The sequence below is a fragment of the Pararge aegeria genome, chromosome 25 (assembly GCF_905163445.1).
Source record: "Pararge aegeria chromosome 25, ilParAegt1.1, whole genome shotgun sequence".
In the NCBI taxonomy this organism is placed as follows: domain Eukaryota; kingdom Metazoa; phylum Arthropoda; class Insecta; order Lepidoptera; family Nymphalidae; genus Pararge; species Pararge aegeria.
This window is the reverse complement of record NC_053204.1, coordinates 8,453-27,964: the sequence shown is the minus strand read 5'-3', so window position 1 is coordinate 27,964 and position 19,512 is coordinate 8,453. Positions and strand designations below refer to the sequence as shown.

The 19,512-nt window shown below is 53.5% G+C and overlaps 1 protein-coding gene across 1 annotated transcript; it reads right to left on the bottom strand.

The window, feature by feature from the left end:
• Positions 1-16,655: 16,655 nt before the first annotated feature.
• Positions 16,656-19,279, bottom strand: LOC120634873 (the record flags this gene model as incomplete). The annotated part of the gene is made up of 2 exons (XM_039905716.1): positions 16,656-16,802; positions 17,760-19,279. Coding segments are annotated over 2 exons (1,667 nt in total), but the record flags the coding sequence as incomplete, so codon positions are not given.
• Positions 19,280-19,512: the final 233 nt, after the last annotated feature.

Here is a 19,512-nt window from a genome sequence, read left to right as displayed (position 1 = left end):
GAAGGAAGAGAGAAGGACAGGCTTACCGGCTGAAGATTGTTCTGCCTAAGCCAACGGAGGAGGAAAAGGTTAATGAGCTTCTAATGGACACTGATTCAGACGATAGTGACAGCGTTTTGGAGGCCTTAGTGGAGCCTTGGAAGGTAGCCGGAGCCGTATCAAAGCGGCCCCATGATCAGGTGGACTCACGGGAAGAGGAAGAAGGAGAGCCCTCGTTGAAGGCTGTCGCAGTGGAGCCTGAGACTGAGTCTGCAGTAACAACAAAGTGGGAAGGGCTCGGGCTGAAAGAGTAGATGAAGGTGTGCGAGAACGGAGTCCTATCAATAGGGCTAAAGTGACCATGAATGCCGATGGCGAATATGGCCCAACAAAAGACGAGCTCATCGACAGGGCCAGGAGTGCGGTCTCCTCGATAACGTGCGAGACTCAGAAGTCCAACAACCTCAAGGGCGGCGTGAAGGGTGAAATAAACCGGGCTACCAAAGAAATCCGCGCAGCCATGGACGCCCTACAGGCAATGACGATTGACGAGGAAGCCCAAAGGCTCCGGGCAGACAACAGGAGGATGCGACAGGAGATGGCCGCCTTAAGAGCGGAGGTCAAGGCCCTCCGGTTCGCGTTCTCTGCAAGGGAAAAATCCCCTGCACCAGTGGGTCAGCCCGATCTGGGCATGGATCCCCAGAGCTCCCCGGCACTCGGCGAGATGCTTGAGACCTTAAAGAGGGATCTCTTTATATCCATCGGGGGGATGGTAAATGACCGCCTCGAGCAGCTGGAAAAGCGACTCCCACAGGAGCCCATTTTGAGGCCGCCACTCGCGGCTGATAAAAAGAAAGGAGCAGTTACCCGCCGCTCTCCCGATGAGCCATCAGCGGGCCCTTCGCCTGCGCGTCCAGCAAAGACTCGCTCGGCGGCAGGAACTAAGACCACTAAGCCTACCGCTGCGCCGCAGACAGAGTGCAGCGTCTCCACACGTAGTGCAGAGCCACGTGAGGCTGAAGCCACTGAGACCACGCTCCAGCCCCACCAACCCCACCCGCCTGGTCAAAGGTAATTGGGAGGAAGGCTAAAGCCAAGACGGCTAAGTCCACTAAGCCCAAGGCTCCTAACTCAGCCTGCGCACCTGCTAAGGCTACGCCGGCTAAACGCAAGGGTAAACTGAGCCCTCCAAAGTCCTCAACGGTCGTTATCACCCTGAGGCCAGAAGTCGTCGCAACCCAAACTTACGCGACGGTCATGAAGACAGCCACCGCGGGCCTGGCCTTGAAGGAGGTCGGAGTGGATCATGTACGGGTGCGCAAATCAGCCACCGGGGCCAGAGTTATTGAGGTTCCGGGGGCCGACAGCGCCAAGGCTGCAGATGAGCTGGCGGGCAAACTGCAAGGCCTGGTCGGCGAATGGGTGACGGTTACACGGCCCATGAAAACCGCAGAACTGAGGATCGCTGGTATTGACGAGTCCGTCACACCTGAAGAAGTGCAGAGGGTGGTGGCGCAAATGGGAAGTGTTCCACTGGAGCAGGTTAGAGCTGGTGCTATTCGGGCGGAGACGCTCCACACCTGTGTGCGACGGCAGGGGGGGTCAATAGTGGATGTCTCATTCGCTACCCCTGCCATCGCCTCACGTGCCCAGGATTGGCGCGTCCTCGAGGAAGTGGAGACTCTGTCAGACCATCGGTACATCCGGTGGAGAGTCTCCGCATCCTGCTCGTTGCCTCAAAGTCAGACCGGAGGAGGGAGAGTAGTGTTTCCGAGATGGTCCCTAGCCCGCCTCGACCGTGAAATGGTGGAGGAAGGAGCCATTGTTGAGGCCTGGAACGCAGCCACCCCGGTGCTGACTGATGTTGAGGAGAGGGCGAGGCGTTTCCGCATCGCATTGAAGAGGGTATGTGATGCAGCGATGCCCCGGACCAGGTGCCTCCCAGCCCGGAAGGCGGTTTACTGGTGGTCGCAAGAAATTGCTGCTCTCCGTTGCGACAGTAATCGGGCGCGCCGGGCTTACACCCGCTGCCGCCGAAGAAGGCCACTGGACGCACCGGAAGAGGATCGCCTATATAAAGAGCTCCAGAGGGCAAAAAGGGCATTCCAGGTGGCCATCGCTAATGCCAAGGACTCCGCCAGCGAGGAGTTCCTGGCAACCCTGAATAGGGATCCATGGGGTCGGCCATACCGCATCGTCAGAGGTAAGATGCGGAGTGCCCCACCCATGAACTCCATGGAGCCGGAGCTCCTTAATCGGGTGGTGTCTGGACTCTTTCCTCAACCACCAGCTTTTACGCCCCCGACTATGACGATTCCATCATTCGGGGAGCGAGAAGAGTCGATGGAAGCCCCTCCGGTCACAGAGGATGAATTAGGAGAAGCGTGGAACCACCTGCGGCGGTGCAAGAAGGCACCGGGACCGGATGGAGTCCCGGGAAGAGTCCTGGCGCTGGCCTTGAGGCACCTCGGGAGCCACCTTAGGCAGTAGGAACATCGCTGGGTTTTAGTGGGTATTCTGGCCGCTTTATGCCGGTGAGTCCCACATACCCCTCCGGAAACGGCGCAGCTTCGGATGCGCTGTTTCCGGAGGGGATGCATAAACGCATTTCCCAGCGTTAAAAAAAAAAAAAAAAAAAAAATAGGTTAGGTTAGATAACATCCAATCCTTATATTTTTTAATATCGCCAGATCAAACTTTTTTGTTTTTACTTACGTATTTACATTGACAGGTAACCGCAGTAATCAACGATTACCAATATAATATAGCTCCAGTCAAACCATTTGGCTTTACGTATGCACGTGCCCTGTGGGATCTAAACCGGATCTGCATGGTGGATTATACAATTTCTGTCATCGTTATACACCACACAGATTTTAGTACAGAGTTTATTATATATTAGCACACCCACGGAGATAGGAAATTTGGGGTCTGAGCCCCCAGTGGCTTGAACAGAACATTAAAGTGTCGGTCCCCGTTATTACTAACTTGTGATATTAAAAGTAGTTCTACTATAAGAGGGAGGAGGCGTGTACCCAGCAATGGGACATTCAAGCTATGGATGAAGATGATGGTGAATCACGTAGCAACGTCGCAAGTTTACCTCACTAACAGGATTCTACAAGGTATGTGTAGGAGCTTGTTCGTCGAGCAAGTATCTACGTCACCACGTACCACGAGCCAACTTTACAAAATATACGTCATTCAAGCATCTAAAGTAACAGGTAACCCCAGTAATCGTTATTACCAATATTACCCGTCTCACGTGGTCAACGTGAGCGATATGTCTCTAAGCGCAGACTTGATCGCATCGTAGGACGCGAAGGAGATGCCCACCGCGATGGGGCCCTTTACCCAATTCATGCTGAGCCCTTTGAAGAAACCCCGCCAACCCTCCGATCTGTGAGATGAAAATCTAATTTGTAAGATGTGATTACTTCCAAAAGTATATCGCCCAAGTATAGAACTTTTGGTATAACTAATGAAAGTTTTTAAATAGAATTTAAAATAATGGTTTGAAGCCAATAATTTGGTTTTAAATAGAAAGAAAAACTAAATGCATATAATTCCCATTACTTCATGTACACGTGTAAACCACTGTACTACTTAATAATGAGAAGTTGAACCTGGTGGATGAGACAGTTTTTCTAGAAATATCGTTAGATGCTAAATTTCAATGGGCTAAAATTCATGTACATAATTTATAGAACATCCTTTAGTTCTGCCGCCTAAGCAGTAAAGAGGTCACGCCATATGACAGACATAGAAACTGTTGGAATTGTCTTATGGGGTACTGCCTGGGTAAGAAGATAGGGGTAGAAATGCAGGTAATCAAAGTTGTCGTTACCTGTAAACGGTGCGCAGCGTGGCCGCGATGGTGGGGTAGGGGTAGGTGCGGTCGGCGCGGCGCCGCGCGGTTTGCATGCGGCGCCGCACGATGTCCAGCGGGTACGACGCGGTCTGCGCGAGCGCGCCCGCCGCGCCGCCGAACGCCATGTTAGTGAGGCCTCGCGGGCTCGAGCCCGTGTACTCTGCGGAACAGATTTAGCTCGATTCATTCATTTAATTCATCCATTACAACTCAAGCCATCGACCGCATATTGCTAACTTCCCATTGACATTGCTATTCCAAGTAAACGGTAAAATGGTTTTATACACACGGGTTTTTCACGCCATTGGTTGCCTTGAAGAGATCGAGGCCACTGGCTTTTTAACCGACTTCAAGAAGGAAGAGTTTCTTAATTCGTCGGAATCTTTTTTTTTTAATGTATTACCCGATTACTCGAAGACGCCTGAACCGATTTGCTGTTATTAAAAAATCAACAATAATGTAACCCAAAGTAGCAAATTTTTTTTTGTATTTAAGTTCCTGGGCGTATGTTGAAGTCAGTTTTTTTTTTAATTTAAAATAATGTATTTATTACGTATTATGTTATTTTGTTCTATACTTTGGTCTGTTGTATAATAAATGTGTATTCATTCATTAAGGTGCTTAATGTGTATATAAAACTTTAGAGATTATAGGTGATAAAATGGTAATACAAATTTTCCGCTCTCATAGTTCGCTCTTTCGTTCAATCGTTCTTTCGTTTACATATCATTCAACATGAACAGCTATTTGAAACGGAGCTCATCCGCGGAAGTATCACCACCATGTTTTATTCTGTCGCTGAGCAGCATTGTTGTAATGCAGCGTTCCGATCTAAAGCGCGTGATTACAGTCACACGAGCCCAAACACCTACCCACCAAATTGCTGCTGCTGTTTTAGTTACTTTCACAGCATTAGGTCAATACTATGGGATACTGCTGCTAAGGTAAGCAGTGGTTACCTGTACAAGGTGTTACATGCAATTCTACCCTTTGTAGCTATACCTATCCGCAACGGTATACGTCTCAAATTGAAGGACACGGGGCGACACGTCCCATTCATTTGTTCATTCACTCACATTCGGGCGTCGTGAGTTAAACACGTGTAGCAATGTCCCGCGACTCACCCAGGTACCAGTGCTTCAGCGAGTCGTAGGTGAAGAAAGACACCCCCGCGTAGGGGATCACCCCCAGCACAGTGGCGGGGTAGCCTCTGCGGACACGGAGACCAGTCCATTATTACCGGAAACAATTCGCTACTTTTCTTAATTTGTGAAACAGCTAAAAATTTGCGACTTTTTCTATAAAACCCCAGCGTACAGACAGTTGTCTGATTAAATCTGTACTCAAAGAATGGGATAAGTTATTAAAATAATACTATTTTTACAAAATTAAAATTAAAGCGAAGCAGCGTATCGTTGATAAGATAATTATACTAAAACAATGTCAGAATAAAATATACTGGTTGTTGTATGAAACAATAATAAATTGATTGAATTACATTGTAGTTTTGTTTGCTCCGAAAAATACAGAAGTTAAAAGATTAAAGGTGGAGAGCAATTAGATGAAATTTATTCGCTTAAACTAAGAAAGAATTGACAGGAGAAACGGCTAAAGGGCGAATATTTAAAGAATTTGCAAGGGATGATGATTACAATCAAGGTAAGGGGAGAATGCACAGCGAAGAGAGTACAGGGCCAGGGTATAGGGCTGAAATGATAAATTCACGGGAGATAAAAGCAAAGCAGCATTTAAGGGGGGTTGCAATACGGGAAGAGTCAACTAGGCTAAAGTGAGGTGAAGCAGGAAATGTGGCAAGGGTTTAAAGGCGTCAGACTGGAGAAAGGACAACTTAGAAAATTTTACAGTTATTGGGCCAAAATTTGATGGGGGTTGGGAGGGGAATACATACAATAGAGGTTACGGGTGGGGATGAGGGGAATACATCGTTGAGAGCAGAGTGGTTGGCAGGGGAAGAGCAGGGGTCCGAAGGTGAAGGAGGGGAAGAGCAGGGGTCCGAAGGTGAAGGAGGGGAAGAGCAGGGGTCCGAAGGTGAAGGAGGGGAAGAGCAGGGGTCCGAAGGTGAAGGACGGAAAGAGCAGGGGTCCGAAGGTGAAGGAGGGGAAGAGCAGGGGTCCGAAGGTGAAGGAGGGGAAGAGCAGGGTTCCGAAGGTGAAGGAGGGGAAGAGCAGGGGTCCGAAGGTGAAGGAGGGGAAGAGCAGGGGTCCGAAGGTGAAGGACGGGAAGAGCAGGGGTCCGAAGGTGAAGGACGGAAAGAGCAGGGGTCCGAAGGTGAAGGAGGGGAAGAGCAGGGGTCCGAAGGTGAAGGAGGGGAAGAGCAGGGGTCCGAAGGTGAAGGAGGGGAAGAGCAGGGGTCCGAAGGTGAAAGAGGGGAAGAGCAGGGGTCCGAAGGTAAAGGACGGGAAGAGCAGGGTTCCGAAGGTGAAGGACGGGAAGAGCAGGGGTCCGAAGGTGAAGGACGGGAAGAGCAGGGTTCCGAAGGTGAAGGAGGGGAAGAGCAGGGGTCCGAAGGTGAAGGACGGGATGAGGAGGGGTCCGAAGGTGAAGGAGGGAAAGAGCAGGGGTCCGAAGGTGAAGGACGGAAAGAGCAGGGGTCCGAAGGTGAAGGAGGGGAAGAGCAGGGGTCCGAAGGTGAAGGAGGGGAAGAGCAGGGGTCCGAAGGTGAAAGAGGGGAAGAGCAGGGGTCCGAAGGTAAAGGACGGGAAGAGCAGGGGTCCGAAGGTGAAGGAGGGGAAGAGCAGGGTTCCGAAGGTGAAGGAGGGGAAGAGCAGGGTTCAGAAGGTGAAGGACGGGAAGAGCAGGGTTCCAAAGGTGAAGGACAGGAAGAGCAGGGGTCCGAAGGTGAAGGACGGGAAGAGCAGGGTTCCGAAGGTGAAGGAGGGGAAGAGCAGGGGTCCGAAGGTGAAGGAGGGGAAGAGCAGGGGTCCGAAGGTGAAGGAGGGGAAGAGCAGGGTTCCGAAGGTGAAGGACGGGAAGAGCAGGGTTCCGAAGGTGAAGGAGGGGAAGAGAAGGGGTCCGAAGGTGAAGGAGGGGAAGAGCAGGGGTCCGAAGGTGAAGGAGGGGAAGAGCAGGGTTCCGAAGGTGAAGGAGGGGAAGAGCAGGGTTCAGAAGGTGAAGGACGGGAAGAGCAGGGTTCCGAAGGTGAAGGACGGGAAGAGCAGGGGTCCGAAGGTGAAGGAGGGGAAGAGCAGGGGTCCGAAGGTGAAGGAGGGGAAGAGCAGGGGTCCGAAGGTGAAGGAGGGGAAGAGCAGGGTTCCGAAGGTGAAGGAGGGGAAGAGCAGGGTTCAGAAGGTGAAGGACGGGAAGAGCAGGGTTCCGAAGGTGAAGGACGGGAAGAGCAGGGGTCCGAAGGTGAAGGACGGGAAGAGGAGGGGTCCGAAGGTGAAGGAGGGGAAGAGCAGGGGTCCGAAGGTGAAGGAGGGGAAGAGCAGGGTTCCGAAGGTGAAGGAGGGGAAGAGCAGGGGTCCGAAGGTGAAGGAGGGGAAGAGCAGGGTTCCGAAGGTGAAGGACGGGAAGAGCAGGGTTCCGAAGGTGAAGGAGGGGAAGAGCAGGGGTCCGAAGGTGAAGGAGGGGAATAGCAGGGGTCCGAAGGTGAAGGAGGGGAAGAGCAGGGTTCTGAAGGTGAAGGAGGGGAAGAGCAGGGTCCGAAGGTGAAGGACGGGAAGAGCAGGGTTCCGAAGGTGAAGGAGGGGAAGAGCAGGGGTCCGAAGGTGAAGGAGGGGAAGAGCAGGGGTCCGAAGGTGAAGGAGGGGAAGAGCAGGGTTCCGAAGGTGAAGGACGGGAAGAGCAGGGTTCCGAAGGTGAAGGAGGGGAAGAGCAGGGGTCCGAAGGTGAAGGAGGGGAAGAGCAGGGGTCCGAAGGTGAAGGAGGGGAAGAGCAGGGTTCCGAAGGTGAAGGAGGGGAAGAGCAGGGTTCAGAAGGTGAAGGAGGGGAAGAGCAGGGGTCCGAAGGTGAAGGAGGGGAAGAGCAGGGGTCCGAAGGTGAAGGACGGGAAGAGCAGGGTTCCGAAGGTGAAGGAGGGGAAGAGCAGGGGTCCGAAGGTGAAGGACGGGATGAGGAGGGGTCCGAAGGTGAAGGAGGGGAAGAGCAGGGGTCCGAAGGTGAAGGACGGAAAGAGCAGGGGTCCGAAGGTGAAGGAGGGGAAGAGCAGGGGTCCGAAGGTGAAGGAGGGGAAGAGCAGGGTTCCGAAGGTGAAGGACGGGAAGAGCAGGGGTCCGAAGGTGAAGGACGGGAAGAGGAGGGGTCCGAAGGTGAAGGAGGGGAAGAGCAGGGGTCCGAAGGTGAAGGAGGGGAAGAGCAGGGTTCCGAAGGTGAAGGAGGGGAAGAGCAGGGGTCCGAAGGTGAAGGAGGGGAAGAGCAGGGTTCCGAAGGTGAAGGACGGGAAGAGCAGGGTTCCGAAGGTGAAGGAGGGGAAGAGCAGGGGTCCGAAGGTGAAGGAGGGGAAGAGCAGGGGTCCGAAGGTGAAGGAGGGGAAGAGCAGGGTTCCGAAGGTGAAGGAGGGGAAGAGCAGGGTTCAGAAGGTGAAGGACGGGAAGAGCAGGGTTCCGAAGGTGAAGGAGGGGAAGAGCAGGGGTCCGAAGGTGAAGGACGGGAAGAGGAGGGGTCCGAAGGTGAAGGAGGGGAAGAGCAGGGGTCCGAAGGTGAAGGACGGAAAGAGCAGGGGTCCGAAGGTGAAGGAGGGAAAGAGCAGGGGTCCGAAGGTGAAGGAGGGGAAGAGCAGGGTTCCGAAGGTGAAGGAGGGGAAGGTCCGAAGGTGAAGGAGGGGAAGAGCAGGGGTCCGAAGGTGAAGGAGGGGAAGAGCAGGGGTCCGAAGGTGAAGGAGGGGAAGAGCAGGGGTCCGAAGGTGAAGGACGGAAAGAGCAGGGGTCCGAAGGTGAACGAGGGGAAGAGCAGGGGTCCGAAGGTGAAGGAGGGGAATAGCAGGGGTCCGAAGGTGAAGGAGGGGAAGAGCAGGGGTCCGAAGGTGAACGAGGGGAAGAGCAGGGGTCCGAAGGTGAAGGAGGGGAAGAGCCGGGGGCCGAAGGTGAAGGAGGGGAAGAGCAGGGGTCCGAAGGTGAAGGAGGGGAAGAGCAGGGTTCCGAAGGTGAAGGAGGGGAAGAGCAGGGGTCCGAAGGTGAAGGAGGGGAATAGCAGGGGTCCGAAGGTGAAGGAGGGGAAGAGCAGGGGTCCGAAGGTGAACGAGGGGAAGAGCAGGGGTCCGAAGGTGAAGGAGGGGAAGAGCCGGGGGCCGAAGGTGAAGGAGGGGAAGAGCAGGGTTCCGAAGGTGAAGGACGGGAAGAGCAGGGTTCCGAAGGTGAAGGAGGGGAAGAGCAGGGGTCCGAAGGTGAAGGACGGGAAGAGGAGGGGTCCGAAGGTGAAGGAGGGGAAGAGCAGGGGTCCGAAGGTGAAGGACGGAAAGAGCAGGGGTCCGAAGGTGAAGGAGGGAAAGAGCAGGGGTCCGAAGGTGAAGGAGGGGAAGGTCCGAAGGTGAAGGAGGGGAAGAGCAGGGGTCCGAAGGTGAAGGAGGGGAAGAGCAGGGGTCCGAAGGTGAAGGAGGGGAAGAGCAGGGGTCCGAAGGTGAAGGACGGAAAGAGCAGGGGTCCGAAGGTGAACGAGGGGAAGAGCAGGGGTCCGAAGGTGAAGGAGGGGAATAGCAGGGGTCCGAAGGTGAAGGAGGGGAAGAGCAGGGGTCCGAAGGTGAACGAGGGGAAGAGCAGGGGTCCGAAGGTGAAGGAGGGGAAGAGCCGGGGGCCGAAGGTGAAGGAGGGGAAGAGCAGGGGTCCGAAGGTGAAGGAGGGGAAGAGCAGGGTTCCGAAGGTGAAGGAGGGGAAGAGCAGGGGTCCGAAGGTGAAGGAGGGGAATAGCAGGGGTCCGAAGGTGAAGGAGGGGAAGAGCAGGGGTCCGAAGGTGAACGAGGGGAAGAGCAGGGGTCCGAAGGTGAAGGAGGGGAAGAGCCGGGGGCCGAAGGTGAAGGAGGGGAAGAGCAGGGTTCCGAAGGTGAAGGACGGGAAGAGCAGGGTTCCGAAGGTGAAGGAGGGGAAGAGCAGGGGTCCGAAGGTGAAGGACGGGAAGAGGAGGGGTCCGAAGGTGAAGGAGGGGAAGAGCAGGGGTCCGAAGGTGAAGGACGGAAAGAGCAGGGGTCCGAAGGTGAAGGAGGGAAAGAGCAGGGGTCCGAAGGTGAAGGAGGGGAAGAGCAGGGTTCCGAAGGTGAAGGAGGGGAAGGTCCGAAGGTGAAGGAGGGGAAGAGCAGGGTTCCGAAGGTGAAGGAGGGGAAGAGCAGGGGTCCGAAGGTGAAGGAGGGGAAGAGCAGGGGTCCGAAGGTGAAGGAGGGGAAGAGCAGGGGTCCGAAGGTGAAGGACGGAAAGAGCAGGGGTCCGAAGGTAAACGAGGGGAAGAGCAGGGGTCCGAAGGTGAAGGAGGGGAATAGCAGGGGTCCGAAGGTGAAGGAGGGGAAGAGCAGGGGTCCGAAGGTGAACGAGGGGAAGAGCAGGGGGCCGAAGGTGAAGGAGGGGAAGAGCAGGGTTCCGAAGGTGAAGGAGGGGAAGAGCAGGGGGCCGAAGGTGAAGGAGGGGAAGGTCCGAAGGTGAAGGACGGGAAGAGCAGGGTTCCGAAGGTGAAAGAGGGGAAGAGCAGGGTTCCGAAGGTGAAGGACGGGAAGAGCAGGGTTCCGAAGGTGAAGGAGGGGAAGAGCAGGGTTCCGAAGGTGAAGGAGGGGAAGAGCAGGGTTCAGAAGGTGAAGGACGGGAAGAGCAGGGTTCCAAAGGTGAAGGACGGGAAGAGCAGGGGTCCGAAGGTGAAGGACGGGAAGAGCAGGGGTCCGAAGGTGAAGGAGGGGAAGAGCAGGGTTCCGAAGGTGAAGGAGCGGAAGAGCAGGGGTCCGAAGGTGAAGGAGGGGAAGAGCAGGGGTCCGAAGGTGAAGGACGGGAAGAGCAGGGGTCCGAAGGTGAAGGAGGGGAAGAGCAGGGTTCCGAAGGTGAAGGACGGGAAGAGCAGGGTTCCGAAGGTGAAGGAGGGGAAGAGCAGGGTTCCGAAGGTGAAGGAGGGGAAGAGCAGGGTTCCGAAGGTGAAGGAGGGGAAGAGCAGGGGTCCGAAGGTGAAGGACGGGAAGAGCAGGGTTCCGAAGGTGAAAGAGGGGAAGAGCAGGGTTCCGAAGGTGAAGGAGGGGAAGAGCAGGGTTCCGAAGGTGAAGGAGGGGAAGAGCAGGGGTCCGAAGGTGAAGGACGGGAAGAGCAGGGGTCCGAAGGTGAAGGAGGGGAAGAGCAGGGTTCCGAAGGTGAAGGAGGGGAAGAGCAGGGTTCCGAAGGTGAAGGAGGGGAAGAGCAGGGGTCCGAAGGTGAAGGAGGGGAAGAGCAGGGTTCCGAAGGTGAAGGAGGGGAATAGCAGGGGTCCGAAGGTGAAGGAGGGGAAGAGCAGGGGTCCGAAGGTGAACGAGGGGAAGAGCAGGGGTCCGAAGGTGAAGGAGGGGAAGAGCCGGGGGCCGAAGGTGAAGGAGGGGAAGAGCAGGGGTCCGAAGGTGAAGGAGGCGAAGAGCAGGGTTCAGAAGGTGAAGGAGGGGAAGGTCCGAAGGTGAAGGAGGGGAAGAGCAGGGGTCCGAAGGTGAAGGAGGGGAATAGCAGGGGTCCGAAGGTGAAGGAGGGGAAGAGCAGGGGTCCGAAGGTGAAGGAGGGGAAGAGCAGGGTTCCGAAGGTGAAGGAGGGGAAGAGCAGGGTTCCGAAGGTGAAGGACGGGAAGAGCAGGGTTCCGAAGGTGAAGGAGGGGAAGAGCAGGGGTCCGAAGGTGAAGGACGGAAAGAGCAGGGGTCCGAAGGTGAAGGAGGGGAAGAGCAGGGGTCCGAAGGTGAAAGAGGGGAAGAGCAGGGGTCCGAAGGTAAAGGACGGGAAGAGCAGGGTTCCGAAGGTGAAGGACGGGAAGAGCAGGGGTCCGAAGGTGAAGGACGGGAAGAGCAGGGTTCCGAAGGTGAAGGAGGGGAAGAGCAGGGGTCCGAAGGTGAAGGACGGGATGAGGAGGGGTCCGAAGGTGAAGGAGGGGAAGAGCAGGGGTCCGAAGGTGAAGGACGGAAAGAGCAGGGGTCCGAAGGTGAAGGAGGGGAAGAGCAGGGGTCCGAAGGTGAAGGAGGGGAAGAGCAGGGGTCCGAAGGTGAAAGAGGGGAAGAGCAGGGGTCCGAAGGTAAAGGACGGGAAGAGCAGGGTTCCGAAGGTGAAGGACGGGAAGAGCAGGGGTCCGAAGGTGAAGGACGGGAAGAGCAGGGTTCCGAAGGTGAAGGAGGGAAAGAGCAGGGGTCCGAAGGTGAAGGAGGGGAAGAGCAGGGGTCCGAAGGTGAAGGAGGGGAAGAGCAGGGTTCCGAAGGTGAAGGAGGGGAAGAGCAGGGTTCCGAAGGTGAAGGACGGGAAGAGCAGGGGTCCGAAGGTGAAGGAGGGGAAGAGCAGGGTTCCGAAGGTGAAGGACGGGAAGAGCAGGGTTCCGAAGGTGAAGGAGGGGAAGAGCAGGGTTCCGAAGGTGAAGGAGGGTGTTAGCGACGCAAAAAGCCCTCTTGTTAATTATTAATTAATAAATTATAAATAATTAATATTATATAATTTAAGCTGAAATAAATGATTGTCTATGGTTTTAATAAATAATGTGCTAAAAACGGAACGTAGGTGGCGGGGGCGGCAAACCGTTATTCTGACGTCCGCGGCGGTTCAAATTGTAGACGTTCACCGCAACCGACCGCAGCCGCATCGTTTAAACTTTGCCAACCGCTACACACGTTCTGTCAGCCAAGTCACTTAAAGAAACCCTGTGTTTTCACTTGCCCTGGCCCCTACAAGTGGTCCTTCGAGCCGGATCGCAAGGTATGTTCCAAACTCCACCGCCAAATATGGTGAACACTGTGAAGAAACAGGACCTAGTTGAGGAGCAGGAGCAGAGCCAGCACACATGTAAGCAGGTGAAAAAGCAGGTACCCCTAAAGGAGGAGCTTAGAAAAAGGCTTTTCGATGAAGTGGAACCAGCTACTAGTGTTAAGAGCACTAGCGGCCACGCAGTGGCACCGAGTAGGGCTTCTACACGCAATGGCACGTCGAGAAAGTCAAGTTCAGCATCCATCCGAGCAAGAAAGACACGGCTGGAACTAGAGGCAGCGGAGGCGAAAGCGCGTATTGAGATGCAGCTAATTGAGAAAAGGTTGCAAGCTGATATGGCAGCACTAGATGAGGAAGCATACAGTCCACTACCGGAGGAGCATGAGGTGCGTAGCAATAATAATAGTTCTGTAGAGAAATGGTTAGAGCACAGTCAGCACGAGCAGTCAGCACAGCCCGTCCAGCAGGATGGTTCAGATTTAGGCGAGCTGTGCCCGCCCGCCGCTATAGGCGGTGGCACTGATGGGACTGTACACATGCTGGCTAGCGCACTCAAAGAAATGGCAACTATTGCTAAGCACAACGCACCACATGCACAAACACATAAGTTTTTAAGCCGTATTAGCACACAGAAGGATCTACCAACGTTTGAGGGCGACCCCATGGACTGGCTTTATTTTAAGCAAGCTTACGACGAGTCCACAAAAGTATGTAGCTTTAGCCCCAGGGAGAATCTGTGGAGGCTACGTAGTTACCTCCGCGGACCAGCAAAGGAAGCCGTCACGGCGCTGCTGATTAGCGCCACCACACCGGACATAGTAATGTCAGCACTGGAGCTACAATTTGGTAACCCCGATATTATTATCACTAGAATAGTACAAGATGTCCAGAAGCTTCCAGCAATGGCACAGGAATATCATAAGGATATAGTCAAGTTTTCCGTTAAAGTTCAAAATTTCGTCGCAGCAGTCCTCGCTATCGGTGAAGATGAGTACCTAAAAAACATGAATATCATGTCGGCCGTGTTGTCTAAGTTCCCAACGGTTTTGTTATCAAAATGGACGGACTACAGCTATCCGCTTATAACCGACGGATCTAAAGCCAAACTCGTAATATTATCCGATTTTTTAAAAGAGGAAGCAGTTAAAACTACAAAAACCGCGATTAATATTAATAGCATCAAAGCCGATCAAAACTTTTCAAAGCGAAAATATGCCGTAAACTATGTAAACAAATCTCATGTGTTATTACAAAGCGAATCTAACACGGACGCGGGTATGAAATGTCGGTTTTGCTACAGCTGGCCGAAACACAATCTACCAGGGCTTTGGTTTCAGACACATCATTCCATATGGATATTGCTGCGCCAACCTTGCCCTCAATTTTGCTACCATCTGTATAGATTCTCACTGCTTGATCGTTGTGCCTGTTTACTTCTTCCTGATCCGTGAGGCTTGTGAATTTGTAGTCTCTATTTGTTGCCGGATGTGGTAGTGTGGCATACTTGGCACTTCTTTCTACCTCCCTGTCCCCCAGCTCCGGCAGAGTAACACCCCTTCTCACTTCATACAGAGAGGCTGCTTCCCAAACTCTGAGATCGAGGGGAAGTATCCCCGCCAGGAGCAGAACGGCGTTCAAGGAGACCGTTCGGTAGGCCCTTACCATTTTCTGCCCAAAACCTCTCGGATCACCGCTACATTCGGTTCGAGGTTTCCTCCATCCCGGCGGCTACCCGAATAGTGAGCCGACCCGTGCCCGGGGACAGCCCTCGATGGGCTGTCCCCGGGCACGTGACGTGAGGAGGAAGCCGAGTGCCTCGGCCAGGCCATGTTGCAAGTTTGCGACGCGGCCATGCCACGGATCGGTCCTCAGCCTCCGAGGGGTGCAGTGTACTGGTGGTCCAGCGAAATAGCGCAGTTGCGCAAATCTTGCGTGGCTGCGAGACGCCAGTACACCCGGTGCAGACGACGGCGTCAGCGGAACGCAGACGCGGAGCAGCGCCTGTACGGCAATTACCGGGAAGCCGTCGGGACCTTGAAGGTGGCAGTGGCAACAGCCAAGAATCTGGCGGAGGAGGAGATGCTGGCTAGCCTCGACGCCGATCCCTGGGGCCGGCCATACAAAATGGTTAGGCGTAAGCTTCGCCCCAGGGCCCCACCGCTAACTGAATCTCTTCAGCCTCAGCAACTGGAGTTAGTGGTGGGGACTCTGTTCCCCAGGAGGGATGGCTTGGAGCCACCGTGTATGGCGCCACCCATCGGTGCTGCGGACGCGTCTTTTACGGGCGCGCCCGAAGTCACCGAGGGAGAACTGAGGGCGGCGCTGCTGCGGCTTCGAGCCAAAAACACTGCTCCGGGACCCGACGGCATTCCCGGCCGGGCCTGGGTCGTGGCTTTGGGTCGTGGAGACTCTGTCAGACCATCGGTACATCCGGTGGAGAGTCTCCGCATCCTGCTCGTTGCCTCAAAGTCAGACCGGAGGAGGGAGAGTAGTGTTTCCGAGATGGTCCCTAGCCCGCCTCGACCGGGAAATGGTGGAGGAAGGAGCCATTGTTGAGGCCTGGAACGCAGCCACCCCGGTGCTGACTGACGTTGAGGAGAGGGCGAGGCGTTTCCGCATCGCATTGACGAGGGTATGTGATGCAGCGATGCCCCGGACCAGGTGCCTCCCAGCCCGGAAGGCGGTTTACTGGTGGTCGCAAGAAATTGCTGCTCTCCGTTGCGACAGTAATCGGGCGCGCCGGGCTTACACCCGTTGCCGCCGAAGAAGGCCACTGGACGCGCCGGAAGAGGATCGCCTATATAAAGAGCTCCAGAGGGCAAAAAGGGCATTCCAGGTGGCCATCGCTAATGCCAAGGACTCCGCCAGCGAGGAGTTCCTGGCAACCCTGAATAGGGATCCATGGGGTCGGCCATACCGCATCGTCAGAGGTAAGATGCGGAGTGCCCCACCCATGAACTCCATGGAGCCGGAGCTCCTTAATCGGGTGGTGTCTGGACTCTTTCCTCAACCACCAGCTTTTACGCCCCCGACTATGACGATTCCATCATTCGGGGAGCGAGAAGAGTCGATAGAAGCCCCTCCATTCACAGAGGATGAATTAGGAGAAGCGTGGAACCACCTGCGGCGGTGCAAGAAGGCACCGGGACCGGATGGAGTCCCGGGAAGAGTCCTGGCGCTGGCCTTGAGGCACCTCGGGAGCCACCTTAGGCAGCTATTTAATGACTGCCTGGAGGCGGGGCGGTTCCCGAGAGTATGGAAACAGGGACGCTTGGTGCTGTTGCGGAAGGAGGGTCGTTCTCCTGATTCTCCTTCGGCATACAGACCAATTGTCCTTATTGATGAGGTGAGCAAGATGCTGGAGAGAGTTCTGGCCTCTCGTATTAACCAGCACCTCGCTCTGCAGGGCCCTGATCTTTCGGAACACCAGTACGGCTTTAGGGTAGGCAAGTCGACGATAGATGCCGTTGGTGCTCTGAAAAGTTTCTGCGAAGGAGCGCAGAAGGAAAGCGACGGGGTATTGGCGGTATCACTAGATATCGCCAATGCCTTTGGCACCCTGCCGTATAGCGTGGTAGAGGAGGCGCTCCAATATCATCGGGTGCCCCTGTACCTGCGCCGAATGATAGGGCACTACCTGGAGGAAAGGGTAGTGGTCTATCAGGGAAAGGACGGGGCGAGGCAGGAGAGGCGTATGGCTTGTGGGGTTCCGCAGGGATCGGTTCTCGGACCCCTGCTGTGGAACCTGGGCTTTGATTGGGCAATTCGTCCGGTTCTGCTGCCCCGGATGGTAATTATTTGTTACGCGGACGACACCATGGTTGCCGTCCGGGGAAGCAGTTATGAGGAGTCGGTGAGCCGTCTCCTTGGACGTCACGAATGCCTTCAACAGCCTCCCCTTTGAGACTCTTCTAGAGGCACTTCGGTACCATGAAGTGCCTCCGTATCTCAGGAGGCTGTTGGAGTCATACCTCCAGGATAGGTGGATATCCTGGACGGGGAGTGGCGGGCAACGAGAGCGGCGGAAGGTGCTCAATGGGGTCCCGCAGGGATCGGTTCTCGGGCCGGTGTTGTGGAACATCGGCTTCGATTGGCTCCTGCGGGCCCCCATGCTGCCGGGGACAAGGGTGTTATGTTATGCGGATGACACCCTAGTCACGGCACGCGGGAGCACCTTTGCGGAGGCGTCCCGCCAGTATACCAGACACCTGGAGCACATCACTAACGGAGACTGATCTTTGACGACCACTCGCTGAAGATCTATGTGCACTTTACCTATGGCAGTTAGACTCTGCCATACTGGCGGTGAAACTTGGAGGACTACATGGCTTTCTAACGGATTTCTGGTTAGGTTAGGTTAGGTTAGGTTAGGTTAGGTTAGGTTAGGTTAGGTTTTTTTTTTTTTTTTTTTTTTTTTTTTTAGCAACCCGTTTTCCTCCGACGTGGTGGTCGGAGACCTTGTAAATCCGTTTTCTTTTTTTTTTTTTTATGACAAATTAATTTAATATAATATAACATATAAATAAGATTTTAAGATTATTGTTTGTTTTATTTCTATATTGGATTGTTTTGATATGCTAATATTAAATATGTTTATTTCTTTTATTCTAATAATAATAGGTAAACATATTTCTTTAATTATGCATGCTATGGCGATTGTGTTATGATTGCTGTTTGCGGTTGTATATTGTGTTTTATGTTTGTTTGTATATTGTGTTATGTGTTTGAGTGTTATGTATTGTCTCCTGTAGATTGGTTTGAATGTGGTGTGTCTTATTTTATCGTTCCGATTCGTATTTGTATGTAATTTCTTTATTTATTTATTATAATTAGGGTAATGAAAAGGGTTATATTATATTGTTTATTAATTTTAGTGACTATTTTTTTTTTTAAATTAATAGATTGTAATATTAAAATTCTTTTTGTGACTAGATTAAGGTTGACATTTTTACTATTTATTTATTCTTCCGTATTGTTTTTATCGCAATCATTTCGCAGTATTTTATGAACTCGTCTCTTGTGTGTTTATCTGAGATAGTTAGGCTTGCATTTTCAACGCTTAAAGTTACATTCAGGGCTTGTTCTGTTTCGTGTTTGGCTTTCAAATTTATTGGGCATTCAAATAGTAAGTGCGTTATCGTTTCCCTGACGCCTGGTTCACAGGCACAGGACGGATTCTCCTTGCACTTGAACCGGTGCAAGTAATCGGAGAATCCCCCGTGCCCCGTGAGGACCTGGGTTAGCACTCCCGTGGGTTCTATCTTCCTTACTATTTCATAGGCTCTCACTGCATCTGGGAAGAAAACTTTTGTTATACCAGCAGTTTCCCCTGCCATGTATCTCCGGTTCCATTCCTCGAGCGATTCCTTGCGGATCTGTCGCTTGACGAACGAGACCGGGCACTGGTCGTAGTTTGGTATTGTCTTCATTTTCTTCGCAGCGTCTTTCGCCAGTGCATCCGCTCTCTCGTTGCCTTCCAGTCCGGCGTGCGCTTTTATCCAAAACAGGGATATCTCCTTGTTCTGGAGTATACTAGCTTTAATATTTGACCGCGACTGAACTGCCAAGTGGTGCTTCGAGTCATTATTTGAGATCGTCTCCAATGCAGATTTTGAGTCGCTGTATATGCCAAAACTCCCCTCCCGGCGATCCAGAATTATCCTGGTGGCTTCACATATGGCCAAGAGTTCCGCCTGATAAACCGTGCAATACGGTGACAGTTTTAATTTTACGGTTTTGGTCTCGGCTTCGCTGTTCCATAGTGACAGCGCTGCCCCGACCTTGCCGTCAATCTTACTGCCATCCGTGTATATTCTAATTGATTGCAGGTTGTGGCAATCTAGCTGCTCCTGGTTGGTCAGACATATGAACTCCAGATTCATATGTTCCGCCGGATGAGGAGTCTTCCCATGTGCAACGACCCGCTCTACTTCCCTCCCTCCCAAGTCTGCCCGGGGCACCCCCTTCTTGGCCTCGTAAAGTGCGGCTGCTTCCCTTATTCGAATATCAAGTGGGAGTAGTCCGGACAGTATCAGTGAGGAGTTTAGAGAGACTGTTCTGTATGCTCTCGTCAATTTCTGTGCAAAACCTCTCTGTACGTTGTTAAGTTGCTTTTGCACCCCTAGCTTTTGAGTCGCCGTTGCCCAGACGCTGGAGGCGTACATAATTACTGGTTCAATGGTCGCGGTATATATTATGCGGACGATTTCCGGGTGAAGGCCCCAACTGACTCTGGCAGCTCTAGAAATTTGCTTATAAATTTTTATAGCCTTCTTGCATACCTCTGACACATGCTTGTTAAAAGTCAACTTGTTGTCAACGTACAGCCCCAAAATTTTTATATCATGGGACATGCCGATCTCTACCCCTCCCATCCTCAGTCTCGGGACGTCATACTTCAGCTTTCGAGTCATGACCATAGCTTTGGTCTTCGTTGGACCAAAGCTGAGCTTGTTGTCGGCGCCCCAATCCTGAACATAAGCGAGGGCTGCATTGGCCTGCCTCTCAATTTCTAGGGCTGTATTTCCGTGGAAAACAAGGACAACATCGTCAGCGAACGCCTGACAGTAGTCGCCCCTGCTCTCAAGTCCTTTAATCAAGGAGTCAAGGAGAAGGTTCCACAAAATAGGACCGCCGATCGACCCTTGTACACAGCCTTTGGAGGTAGACTTTGTGTACTGCTCTCCCCCGTAGCGGACGGTCACCTTTCGATCTCGTAGGTAGCTGTCAAGCACTCTTCGTATGTTAATGGGGCACTTTGGGGTTAGGTTAGGTTAGGTTAGGTTAGGTTAGGTTAGGTTAGGTTAGGTTAGGTTAGGTTAG